General features: G+C 46.8%; 1 protein-coding gene across 1 annotated transcript; it reads left to right on the top strand.

Moving 5' to 3' along the window:
- dcn (decorin) lies at positions 1–11,674 on the top strand. The gene is made up of 8 exons (XM_061807338.1): positions 1–196; positions 4,762–5,000; positions 7,056–7,168; positions 7,809–8,022; positions 8,111–8,224; positions 8,313–8,406; positions 8,922–9,060; positions 9,672–11,674. The coding sequence occupies exons 2-8, from the start codon at positions 4,784–4,786 to the stop codon at positions 9,870–9,872; spliced, it is 1,092 nt and encodes a 363-aa protein (XP_061663322.1). The 5' UTR covers positions 1–196; positions 4,762–4,783; the 3' UTR covers positions 9,873–11,674.
- The last annotated feature ends 1,219 nt before the right edge of the window (positions 11,675–12,893 follow it).

The following is a 12,893-nucleotide window of genomic DNA, read 5'->3' as shown; positions in this document are numbered from 1 at the left end:
TTGTGACAGAGCACACCTGCTTGATCTCCGCCGTCGAGCGCTCCCGAGTCCAATTACCGCAAAGGCCCGAGAAGCCGCTTTTGCGCTCCCTCATCCCCCCGAAAAAACAAACCCGACTGGATTTTTTTTTTCTTCCTTTTTTTTTTTCGGGGAGTCCAACCTCTGCTTTTTCACCTTCTGCCTCCACCAGGAACAGGTCGGTTTGGTGCATCCTTTTCACTTTTGGGGGTGGGGGGGGCAATGATGGGAAAATTGTGACGGGTGGGAAAAGTACCGGAAAGTGTGCTTGGATTTGTGGGGAAGGTTTTTTTGTTGTTGTTGTTCATGATTTCACGTATTTTCCTTGTCAATGTCTTTGCAAGCTTTAGCGATTCCCACTTGGAATTCCACTCAGGCACCCCTTTTGCCGGGATGAAGGGGGTGTGGTGGGCGCCTGTTGATGCTGGTCCCTCGCTCCCCCCCCCCCCCAGCCCCCTTCGGCCTTTTGTTCATCCACTGCAGCCCTTTTTCCTGCCCTTTTTCGAGCCAAGTGGACTGTTTTGACACTTGGCCGATTGATTGTTTGGATGGAGCCCATGTGGAACCTCCCGCATTCCTGCGCGGCGACGGCTCGAAAATCAAATTTTTCTGGGTTTACACAGAGAGGGGCAGGAGAGGGGGGGGGAGGCGTTTGTTCTCAATTGCGATGGGAAAATGTTTGGATTTGCTGCGTAAATGACGGGGGGGGGGGGGGGGAGCATTGCTCTGTGATGATTCACCCCATTAATATTAGTAATGGCTTGTTTTTGAGCTGCAAACCCCCTTATCTTTCCAAAAAAGAACCTCCCCCAACCCGGTGCTTCCCTGCAGGAGCCAAATTGCTCAGGGGCCAGTTTAAAGGCTTTTGAATGTGAAATGAAAAGAAAAAAGAAAAAAGTTGGTACCTGCCATTAATCCTATAATTGCACAGCTTCCATCCTCGATCATTGTGAGAAGGTCTCAGCTAACTCATTACATCCTCTTTGCCAGCAGCGAAAGGGGAGGGTGGGGTGCTGGGTGGGGTGGCAGTGTGGGGGTGGGGGTGGGGGGGGCTAATAGGCCTCAGCTGCAGTGGAAAAAAAAAAAAAGAGAGACAAAAGTGATGAAAATCTGGGCTTGGAGGACAATCAGCATGGAGCCAAGCAGATGTTTAACAATTTGAAACAGCCGTGAGTGAATGGAAGGTTTGTGCAGCAGAGATTTTGGGTTTCTCCTTTTCCATCTGGTGTCCAAAAGCTGAAGAACAATTGCAAGCTCCACACGTCTTTCCGGTCAAGACCATCAAGCAGGGGAGGGACATGCCAGAAGTGACAGGGGGATGAAGTTGGGTGGTGGCTGAAATGTGGCTAAAAGATACAGTATTAATGCTTCAGTCTATCGTCTTATAAGGGGAGCCTCATTCACTCATTCCTCTCCTGAGTGTTTGCACATGTTCTCTCTTGTGAAATCTCCTGATATGTCACAAATCCATTATCAGGAGCTCTTCCAGAATTTTTTTTTTTTTTCATTAGCAGCCGTGTGGGAGGAGGAAGAGGGAGAGTGAGCAGGGATGTGGCGTTCAGAAAGGTCCCAACGTGTTTTCAATGTCCCGCGGCCGCGTAAACTCCTTCAACGCAAGGCCAACAGCGTGGCCAACTTCAGCCTTGTCAAACGTCGCATGTAAACTGGCAACGTGACCGAGAAGCGAATGGACAGAAAAAAAAAAAAAATGACGTGAGGCGGAGCTGCTCCCTGTCTGGGATTCATTAGGAGTGCTGGGGCCACGTTTTGGGGGAGGGGAGACTCCGACAAAGGCGCTGGGTGGCGGGGGACCGGGAGGGAGTCTTCGTTGCTCCGTCGTGTAGTATACGAAGTTATGAATCGTGTTTAATGTCCGCAGAGAACACGGGGGACATTTTCCAGAAGGGGTGCCAAATTTTGGCGAGGTCTGGCGCACGCAAACAACATCATCCGCGGTGCCGACTCGTAGCGACGCCGACGTTGCTAGTCACGACTTCAGTTTCGTGAAAATGCCAATTTAGCCTTTGAACTTAAGTATTCAAAAAAGCGTAGGTAATTAATTGTTACTGGAATAAACAGTTCGTGTTAATCCACCTTCTTCTTCTTAATATTGGCATTGGTGATACTGGCCCTGGACGTACTTGGGTTCGGGTCAAGATGCACCCTCAAGACAAGAGTTAGCCTTAATCCACTTTCATTAATTTGCAGAATCACACAACAGCCCAAGATGGACCCTCACTTACTTCCATTATGTCTTTAAATGGACTCTTGGACTTTTTTTTAAGGGTGCTACAGAATTGACGGGTGCTCCATTTTTGTTTGGGAGGTTTTTAAGGGGTGCAAAAAAAAAAAAAAAAACCATCACGGATACGTCTGGCTAGGAGTTAGTTATCCTCTTCACCATTTGATGAATTAATTGGGCTTTTTGGAACTTGTGATGACTCAAGCAAAAAGCATGTTTCAAAACAGCTAAAACCTCTCAGTGGTAAGTCCCTGAAGTACCTGCCACACACACAAAGCCACAGCTGGGAAATATTATAACTCCAGTTATAAAGGAATGCTGTGAAAAATGATCAGCAATCATCCCTGTGAAAATATCCTTGTGGCGCACTGAAAGGGAGACAAAACATAAACATGAGATTTTTTTGTTTTTTTTTTTGGGCAGGGGGCTGCGGGGCGGGGGGTGGAGAAGGCAACAGTTTCTTTTGAGGTGCAGATAAGAAGTGTTTGCGGCGGAGACGTGTTGCGGCGCGTTTGGACGCGTGTCCCGATTTCGCCGGGTTCTCCACGAGGCCATCATCTCGCCGGCCCGGCGGACGCACTCCAGAAAAACGAGGTGTCGCCCTGAAGGCGCAGCAGGCCCGCTCGTGTCTTGTCTTGCAAGAAAGAGAAGAAATTGTGCGGGGCAAACGCAGAATGCAGTGCACAGGATCCTCCTACATGGCAAACATGTTCCAGTTGCACGGAAAAGGGCGTTCAGCTATAACAATGAGCCACATGCTGCTTCACCCAGTCTTGCCTGGTTTTAGTTTCTGCCACATGAAGCCATCCTGACTTTTGGAAGAAATGCTTGAAGCCAAAACAAATCAATGAAGGCATCATGTAAGGTTAAATGAAACTGAAATAAGACTGAAATTAGCTCTTTTGGGGGGAGGGGGGGGTTGGTTGGTGGATGGCTTGAAAAGATAAACAAACCACGTATCGGATTATGCAGGACTCTCTTGTTTTACAGATGGGATTACCTGCTGTGGAAAATTGGCCGTCTGGCAGAGGTTGACGAAAACTTTACGAGGGCAAAAATGGTTGACGGGGGGGGGGGTGTCGAATTAACAGTGAAAGCCGTGCCATCGGAAATGTTTGTTTGCCAGATGCGCCCCCAATCCCAACAATCGAAGGACTCCGCCCTAAACAAACAACCTAAACGCATCTTGGCCCACCCTGCGTGCAAAACGTCGTTTCTCTTCTTTTTTTGCTGAACTTGTTATTTTTGAGATAAGAGAGCTTGACGCGGCCAAGATGACTCAGCCTGCGAGCAGAGTGGAACAAAGTGTCCTCTGGATCTCATGGAGCCCAAACAAGAAGTCTTTGTTGCACCGAACATGAGACAACATGGCAAACGTGGTGGAAAGTTCAGCAACACGGGGGGGGGGGGGGGGGTCGTCTCATAAACGCAATACCAATCAAATGCAGTCCATTCTCACTTCGACGAAGACAAGTAGACTGAGACGAGGTTTACGGTATTTTCGGGTGGATGAGGGTCATCATGACGGCTCTGATCCAACCGTCACCCCCCCCCCCCCCCCGCAGCCTCACACAACCGGGCTCAGATTAGGGTTGGGGTCGGGGTTATTCACAGCATCAAGCGCCACAACAATGCTGTCCGAGGATACGGTACAGGCGCGTAAACAGTCAATCGGTGGCAACCGTCGCCTCGGTTTCCGCGACCCGGCTGCCATTTCCGGGCGCTTGCGCCAAACGACTTGTTAGCCGCGTGTGGCTCTTGTGCGCCCTTTCATTATGGAGCTCACAGAGGCTACGAGGCATGGCGAGAAGATTGGTGGGTCCGCGCGCTGGGAAAGGTCAGCGAGTGTGTGTTTCACTTTAGTTGTGTGCGTAGTCTAGTGAACAACGGCACTCACAAGCAAATTCAAATCTAATTTTTATGATCTTATGAAAAGTGACAAATTACGAGCGAGGTGAAACCTGACTTGACTTGGGGTTCCACAAAACGGGCAATCGGTGATTTTATAGCACAATTATTCCGATTTCAAATGGAAATATAATGTTTGCGCTGGTCTACAGGGTTCTTTTAACAGGATGGAGTGCACATTTCCAAGGGATATTTGTTCTTGACTTTTATAAAAGTAGGTCAGTACTTAATGATAATGACAAAATGTGGAAAACGTGACATTTTTAAATGACAACGACAAAGTCTGCTATTGTTTTATTCATCGTATAACATTAACAACGTCATACTATACTCGATGTCTGACTACGCATTGTGGCATTGTTTAAAATCAAATTCTGATTATACGTGTAAATTTTCATGATGTCTGTATTGTTAAATTTTCCTCTTTGGTTGAACAACAATCAGGCAGAACGCCCTTAACCCAATGAAACTGGCCCGCCTTTAACGAGCACCTTTGTACGACTAACCGTCAACTTCTGCTTTGTCTTTAGTCCGATTCCATTTCCGAATTGAGAACTTGCATATGTATTTTTTTTCTCCCCTCTGTCCTGCAGGCTTCCTTCCACTAGCAGCACCATGAGGTCAGCGTGTCTCTCTCTACTCCTGGTCACCGCCTGCTGGGCGCTCCCCTTCCGCCAATCGGGCTTCCTGGACTTCATGATGGAGGATGAGCCCGGCTCGGGTCTGCCCGCGGTGCCCAAAGAGGTGGACGAAACCGTGATGTTTCCCGAAGGACCCCGGTGCCCTTTCCGCTGCCAGTGCCACCTGCGTGTGGTCCAGTGCTCTGACCTCGGTAAGGGCCGCTAAATGAGGCCAAGTTTCCAAGTGTCAGGGTTATTGGACCATCCACCCGACACCGCAAGCGACAATCAATACAGAAACAGCAGCATTTCAGTCCTATTCCATCAGGAAGCAATTGCTTTGCATAAAGTCCTGGCATGGTGGGGAAAAAAAGACCATCGATGGTCTAAAAAAAACACTTAAGGAGGAGAATTACTCTCTTCACAGTCTACCCTAATGTTATCATTTGTCTAATCTGACATCTGACACACGCACAAAAAGCTCCAAGGTTTAAAAAGCAAGGAGTCCTCAGAACTCTGGATTAAACAAGGAGTCATAGACTAACTGGGTTAAAATACCCGGCGCCTGACAACCATCTCGACTAAGATCTTTCGATAATGAGTAAACAAAGGTTCCATTCCGTCAGACTTCCCTGGAGATGAAGCTCCACGGCCGGCACTCTAAAACCCACACAAAGGTCCGACATGTCCGACATAAACATTGCACGTGAAGTCCACGGTAGCAACACCCGCTCGGGTTCAGATGACGCTTAGCGAGGGTTATGAAAACACTGTGGCTGCGACGCCATGGCAACAGAAATAACGAAGTCAAGAGCCGCCAGGAGGCTCCTCGTACGGTGATTAGAAACGTGTGAGTGTCCGAAGCGGTACACCAACCACGGCCCTGACAGGTGACTTTAATTAGGAACAAGTTAGCCGGATGACGCCGAAGGGAGTACTACTCGACAAAGACAGATAATTCTGTTGTCCCATGCACAGTACGCGCTATAGTAAAACTTGCTTTGTGCATGAAACCCATCCCAGAGGTGCACCGGCCAGAAAACAAATCGAGGACTTGTGTCAGTACCTTCACAAGAAACTGAGTGAATTTGAAATGATATCTTTACTTTCTCCTCCTTATTCGATCAAAATAGGCAAAGTAAAACTCAATCGCCGTTGAGATTTGGAGATTTACACGCCAGAAAATAAAAGAGGGAGCAGCGACACGGACGAACATGAACTAGGGAGCATTAATGATGACAACGCAAAAATATGTTCTCCATCTGTTCAAGAGAATTGCTTAATATTGTTGGCTCCGACGATGATTCATGGCAAAAGTTGCTGGTGCCAACCTAAACATCCAAAGTTTGAGAAAACTCTGAAGACAAACAATCCTGATAAAACCATACAAAAAGTTGTTGATTGCTGAGCGCGCACTTTGGGGCGGACCAAAGACTCATCGATCAGAGACGTCAGATTCTCGTAATCCGCCGCTTGCAGACGTGGTGAGGAAATTTGCTTAACGTTTTGAAAGTGATTCAAACGCGGCTTCGCAATCAAGCGGCGTCATTCACGGTGACATTCAACTGCGGGGGCGAGACTGACTGAACTTCTCTTATCCATTTCCTGGATGTCGTTCGCCTACCTATTTGTCATTGTTGACACTATTTTGTCCTCCAGATTTCAAACATTTGCGTGAACTTTGACATCATCTACGGCTCAACTGCTATAGCGGGTCGTGCCACACCCATTGCGTTTGGCTACATTTTTCGGGTTTAGTATAAAACAAATCTGTTAGGATGGGCTGTGGTGCTTGAACCTCAAACCAGACCTCAAGACCTGTTCTCTGCCCCTTCCCCTCAAACGTAAACGAACCCTTTGCGTGTTGCCACAGATGGTAAAACGCCGTAACCGCCAGATGCCGCTCCTTCAAAACATCTCTCGCCTTTAGCGAAGGTGTCGGTTTTGTAAGTCACTTCGACGGCCCGTGTCGTGCAACGCTAAAACCTGACCTCGGCCTGTCGGTATGTCGCTCAGGAAATTTGTTTCCACTTCCATTTCCTGCCACGCGTGCCTCAGAGAATACTGAATATTTATTATTTGGTCCATTACAAACATCAGCATATTGTCCGAGTTCTTTGCTTTTGGATATTAAGTGGACTCAAACAATTTCCAGAAATGTTATGTAGAGGTGGAAGAATTGTGAATTGAATTGAACACTCAAATCTAGGGTTGTTGTTCACATTTTTGGATAGTTTCTGAGTCTGAGTCTTTGGCTTGTGTTCCAGGTCTGAAGGAGGTTCCCAAGGACATACCAGACGACACCACTCTGCTCGACCTGCAGAACAACAAGATCACCGAGATCAAGGAGAACGACTTCAAGAACCTGAAGGGGCTGCACGTAAGAGACCTTGGACGCACTTGTAGTTTCCATGCACCTGGCAACTTATGAATTCGCCAGTCCTCATAAAGGTGGGATAGCGACGAATCTTCTGATATTGCCGCTCCCTCAGCCGCCAGGTGCACGGAAACTATTTACGTCGATATCCGAGATCTGGTTCTCCCGTCGAAATGGGCCACATTCCTCGCATCGCCGCGCGTCTGTTTACACAAGCGTGGAACAGCGGGAGACGAACGCCAGTACGGACTTGAAGCTTCTGCCCTCCCCCTCGTGCTGACGACTGATAAGCTCCCAGGATGCAATGGAAAAGTTTATAGTGACCTTGCAGGAACGTGATATTGTGGAGAAAACTTGACTTCAAATGTCAGAATGCGAGAAGGACTCGGTATGGCATCAGTGTTTACGAGGCCTAACATTGAGTCTGATAGTGGAGGCAACTGCCTCCCAATCTGGGAAAATTGTGATTTTTTTTTTTTAATAAATTATCATTATTTTTGTCATAGGTTTGGCAAAACACTGCAGTCTGGCTTGATTTATGGCCTCTGCTTGCTCCCGATTCCAATGCAAAACTGTTGTGCTGATTACAAGCACTAAGTGAGTAAGCTTCAAGTAAGAGTTCATTTTTTTTTTCCATTTACAGGCGTTGATCCTGGTGAACAACAAGATCAGCAACATCCATGCCAAGGCCCTTAACCCTCTGACAAAGCTCCAGCGCCTCTACCTGTCCAAAAACAATCTGAAGGACATGCCAGCCAACATGCCCAAGAGCCTGCAGGAGCTGCGCATCCACGAGAACGAGATCACCAAGATTAAGAAGGCCTCCTTCCAGGGAATGTCCCATGTCATCGTCATGGGTAAATCAAATCAAGCAAACGTCCCGTGTGTATTCCGCGGGGGATACATTTTGTTCACATTCTTCTGATTATTGAATTCTCTTTGCAGAGCTCGGATCTAACCCCCTGAAGAGCGCAGGGATCGAGTCCGGCGCATTCGCTGACCTCAAGAGAGTCTCCTACATTCGCATTGCGGACACTCAGATCACAGAGATTCCCAAAGGTATTCCGTTAATTTAACTTGATTTATTCAGCCTCGACAATGATGTTTTGGTTTTGTTCTATTTTTTTTTTTTTTTTTTTTTGCACAGGTCTGCCCAGCTCGCTCGCTGAGCTCCACCTGGATGGAAACAAAATCTCCAAGGTCACCGCCGAGAGTATGAAGGGCCTCAAGCAGCTGGCGAAGTATTAAAAATGCTTTCTTTCTCTCTTTTGCCAGAAGTGAAATTACAGGACGTTTGAGTGAGTGTTTAAGCCTTCTTAGTTCTTAAATTTTAACTCTTGGAGGACAAATGTGAGGTATGAAGCAGAGCAAAACAGTATTCTTTTGTAGTGCGCCATACCGGAGGCTGACAGTCTTGATACACCGGATTTGGGATTTTTCATCCTTTTCAAATCTCTTGATCTCCTTGGATACACTTTGGCAAAGCAAACAATAGTTGTGGGATTGTCCAAATGACTGGTTTGGACATAAAATAGACTGTGGAAAAACGGGGGATGAACAGAGAGAACTTTGATGCAGTACCAGTCGAACGTCGTTTCACTTTCCAGTTTGTCAAACTCAAGTCTTGGATCGGGGACAGCGAGAGGTGCGAGGAGACCGTGTTCCCGTCTCATCATTTTCCGACTGGCTCGTACCACTGCGCTACTAATGATAATCCTGCAATGAGATAAGTGGTGATGTCACTTGTTCCCCACAGGCTGGGTTTGAGCCACAACGAGATCAGCCTGGTCGAGAACGGCACCCTGGTGAATGTCCCCCACCTGCGGGAGATCCATCTGGACAACAACGCCCTGACCACCGTGCCCCCCGGCCTGCCTGACCACAAATACATCCAGGTTTGACTTGAATTCCCAGCCATTAAAGCTGATTCTGATTCCGGTCCCGAGAACACAATCACGGGACGTTTACAGTCCTATGAGCAAGTATTTGTGAAACCTCAAATAGTGCTAGCTCTCATGAGAAACATTGTTTCTTTGCCACATTCATTGGAAACAAATCAGAATGCTTCACAACATCTTTGTTTGAGAGCCTGCTCCTAATATTTTATATTCACGAGTGTAGTCCCGACCATTATTTTGTAATAGCGCTGCGAGTTTTCATTGAATTGTGTGCTTCAGTCGGGAGGTTTTCAGCAGCATTTGTAAATGATTAGAATCTGGCAAAAACGACTCCACTGATTGCCATGAAGCTTGGCCAGCGTTTTTTTTTTTTTTTTTTTAATTTCTCAGGGAATACTGATCCAAATTTGGATCGTATCGCCTTTGTATTCATGAGGCCTCTGGTTGTTTGGATCTGTTTTGTCTTGCAGAAATCATAAATCCATCAGGCACATCCAGGAATTTCCAGTCTCTTTGTTTTCAGCGACACTGATCAGATCGCGCTCTCGCATTATGATCCTTTGGAAACGACGACTGCGCATTATTATAAATTCAATTCCTTTCCGCAGGTGGTCTACCTCCACGCCAACAAGATCGGCGTGGTGGGAACAGAGGACTTCTGCCCCCCCGGCTTCAACACAAAGAAAGCCATGTACTCGGGCATCAGCCTCTTCAGCAACCCCGTCCCCTACTGGGAAGTGCAGCCCATCACCTTCCGTTGCGTCTTTGACCGCTCTGCCATCCAGCTGGGCAACTACAGGAAGAAGTAGAGAGGCCGTGTCCCCGACGCCCGCCATCTTTCACCACCACAACCGCCACCACCGAGGAAATGTGCATTTGTAAATGAGCGTGTGAAAGTGTGTAAGTGTGTGTGCGAGTGTGTGTTTGTGCGTTTGACCACTGACCGTCAACCCTCTGATCCAACTTTCTCCTGATGGTGGACATGGACCTCAAGCACATTTTTTTTTTTTTTTTTGGTTTGTTTGTTTTTTTACATTGTTTTTTTCCTCCACCGTTATTTAGCTCGGCTTCGGTTGGTATTAAACGCGGCTTGCAGCACACAGCCACTGCAAATCATTGGTAGAGCCGTAATATATTCTCACACTCATACTGTAGCATAGTCATGTGCATCATATGGGACACATCGGTTTTTGTTTTTTTGTTTTTTTTTTTTGCTTTTGTTTTTTTTTTTTGTAGACGAGGCCTGTGGAGCAGGCAGCAAAGCCGAGAATGTTTTCAGTCATTTCTGTTTTCACGAAAGCGTGACTTCCATGGCTTCCTCACGCTTGCTACTCGTCTTCTCTTCCGCTTTTCAATGTCCGGTGAGAACCAAGGTTCCTTTCTAAATTTAGAATAAAAGATATATGTTTTAAATGTCACTCCCAAAGAATTATATGCATGCTTTTATTTTGCAGTTTTCCCGGAATGTCTTTTTGAACGCTCTTTCCACTGCTACCCCATTGTTAGTTTCAAGAGAAGGGTGTTTTGTGCACCTCGACGTTGGTGTGAATATTGGATGTATAGACACTGTATATAAATGCTGTATAAAAACCTCTCATTGCATACAAAAGGCACTAGAACTAATCACAGCTTAAATTTATCATTAATTTATCAACAACAAAGGCGTTCCTCTTAATCTCCAGAGCAGGGGGTCTCCCGCCAAAAGTGTCCTGAAAGAATAAAAACCCTCATGGAAAACCTTTGAGATGGTTGTAATGACAGAAATGACCGTGCATTGTCGTCATCAGTCACTTCCAGCGAAACGAGACCAAAGAGATGGTAAGATGGTCGCAGATGATGGTGCAGGACTCCAGGAGTAGACCGCATCCTGGTCCACTAGCGGGCAGGAAACACCACCTTAGCGTTGCCTAACTTTACGTGACCATCTTTATGGTCCGAGACAAAAAAATATTGACACAAGGAGCACATTCAGCCTCTGTGATCTGCGGCTCTCCAGAGACTGTGGGAATATTTAGGTTAAAGAAATGAAGCGGGAACACAGTGGGCGGGACAAAACTGTTAGCTTCAAACAAGCCTTTGCGATCAGAGAGTCACATCGGTCTTTTGCCGCAACATCTGTAAAGACGTCTGGTCATTTGAGCCGCAGGGGTCAAACGAACCTTTACTGAGACCTCGACTTCTGAGGACCAAGCCTGGATAGGTGGCTCCATCTAGAGATGGTCTAAAACCAAGAAGTGCTTCCTGATCTCAGTCAGGACAGCGGTGGCGAGTGGCAAACCAACGTAGGCTCACAGAGCAGGCAGACAACAAGAAGGTGCAAGGGTTGCGGGGTGAAGCAGAGTCCTTTTCGGGTTTTCGTGTCGACATATAGGGACACAAACCAGCTCTGACCAGAAATCTTCTGCTTTTCCTTTCGGCTTGTCCCGTTAGGGGTCGCCACATACCCCGATGAGCTCCAGCCACCAGATGGCATCTTTCACTCTGTACTACGTAGAAATACATGTGTTTTTTCCTTTCTTCTGACAGCTTTGATTTCCCAAAGAAATTGTCTTTTATCTAAAGCACATATTTCACGTCATTTGGACATCAATTAAAAACTATTTACAACTATTGTTCAAGACATTTACATGAGACCTCAAACAAGCCACAAACAGAAACCGCAGAAGATGTTAAGGTTTGCAAATATTATATTGTAGCGTGAAGTATGGACTCGGTTTCGTCATGTATGTCTGTTGCCCCCATGTGGCACATAGACACATTGCTTCTCTTCACTGACTGACACGCAGAGCCTCAATTTGTCCGTCGTCAAAGCCCCGTAAGCCTAATTACCTGCTTGAGGCTCATTACCCAGCATTTAGCGGGTGTCTGCGAGGGGAGTTTTATGTGCGTGTCTTGCGGCCTTTGGGTTGACGTGTGAAAATCCTCAAACAAGAGCGAGAAAATAACATTTCCATCCGCTTTGGTCGCACAGTAAATTGATGCTTGCGGAGGGTTTTCTTACATCAGTAAAGCGACCAAACCGAACCCAGGACGATGAGTCTCTGATTCTCGACCTTGGTCGTTCTAATCTTTAATCTGACACCAAATCCCATTAGGAATATCCAACTCAGCCCCGCAGATGACCACCTTATCACTAGTGCAGGTTCTCTTGGGCACTTGTGCGGCACATGTGGCCCCACGAGGGCTCGTTTCGACCACATGGCAGCAAGGCAGAGACAGAAGTTGGTGTCTGGCTGGTTGTCTGAGAGGACTTTTATTAGAGGACTCAGTGTGTTGGTGCCAAGGTGGCCCAGAATATCCCTGTTTGCTAATACTGCTAGTGCCCGGACCGGTGAAGAGTCCTGTCGGAGCATGTGCATCCCGTTGGTTTCTGTGCCCTTATTCACCTCCTATGTGTGTGTGTGGATGTCAGCCTGGGAAGGGTTTGTTGTTTTATCATTATAAATTTTATCCCAAGATCTTGTGTGCACAGTGTTATGAAAAAAAGATTCAAGAAGGGAGCTGCTTTTATGTCAATAGTTGTACACGTGGCTGTGATCCAGCGTATTTTGTTTAATGACCAATGATACCAACTGAACCTTTTTGCACCCCAAATGGTTAGAAAATTGGGATTTGTTTGGATCACAAATGTACTCAAATGGACTAAAGTGGCGTTTCTGACCAAATACCAGCCGGCCGGTGCTTCACTGCAGACTTAAAAGGGTACCAAGTTGCATTTCGTCCATTTCAAAGGAAAAAAATCTGACTCCAAGGTCTCCAGGTCGAGGGGGTTTGAATCTAAAACTTAACTTCAAAGTGGAACGGCAGCTGGTGGAACACAAATTTGTACC

Source organism: Syngnathoides biaculeatus, chromosome 20, assembly GCF_019802595.1.
Source record: "Syngnathoides biaculeatus isolate LvHL_M chromosome 20, ASM1980259v1, whole genome shotgun sequence".
Lineage (NCBI taxonomy): Eukaryota > Metazoa > Chordata > Actinopteri > Syngnathiformes > Syngnathidae > Syngnathoides > Syngnathoides biaculeatus.
Note: the sequence above shows the minus strand (reverse complement) of the source record. Positions and strands in the feature narration are given on the sequence as shown.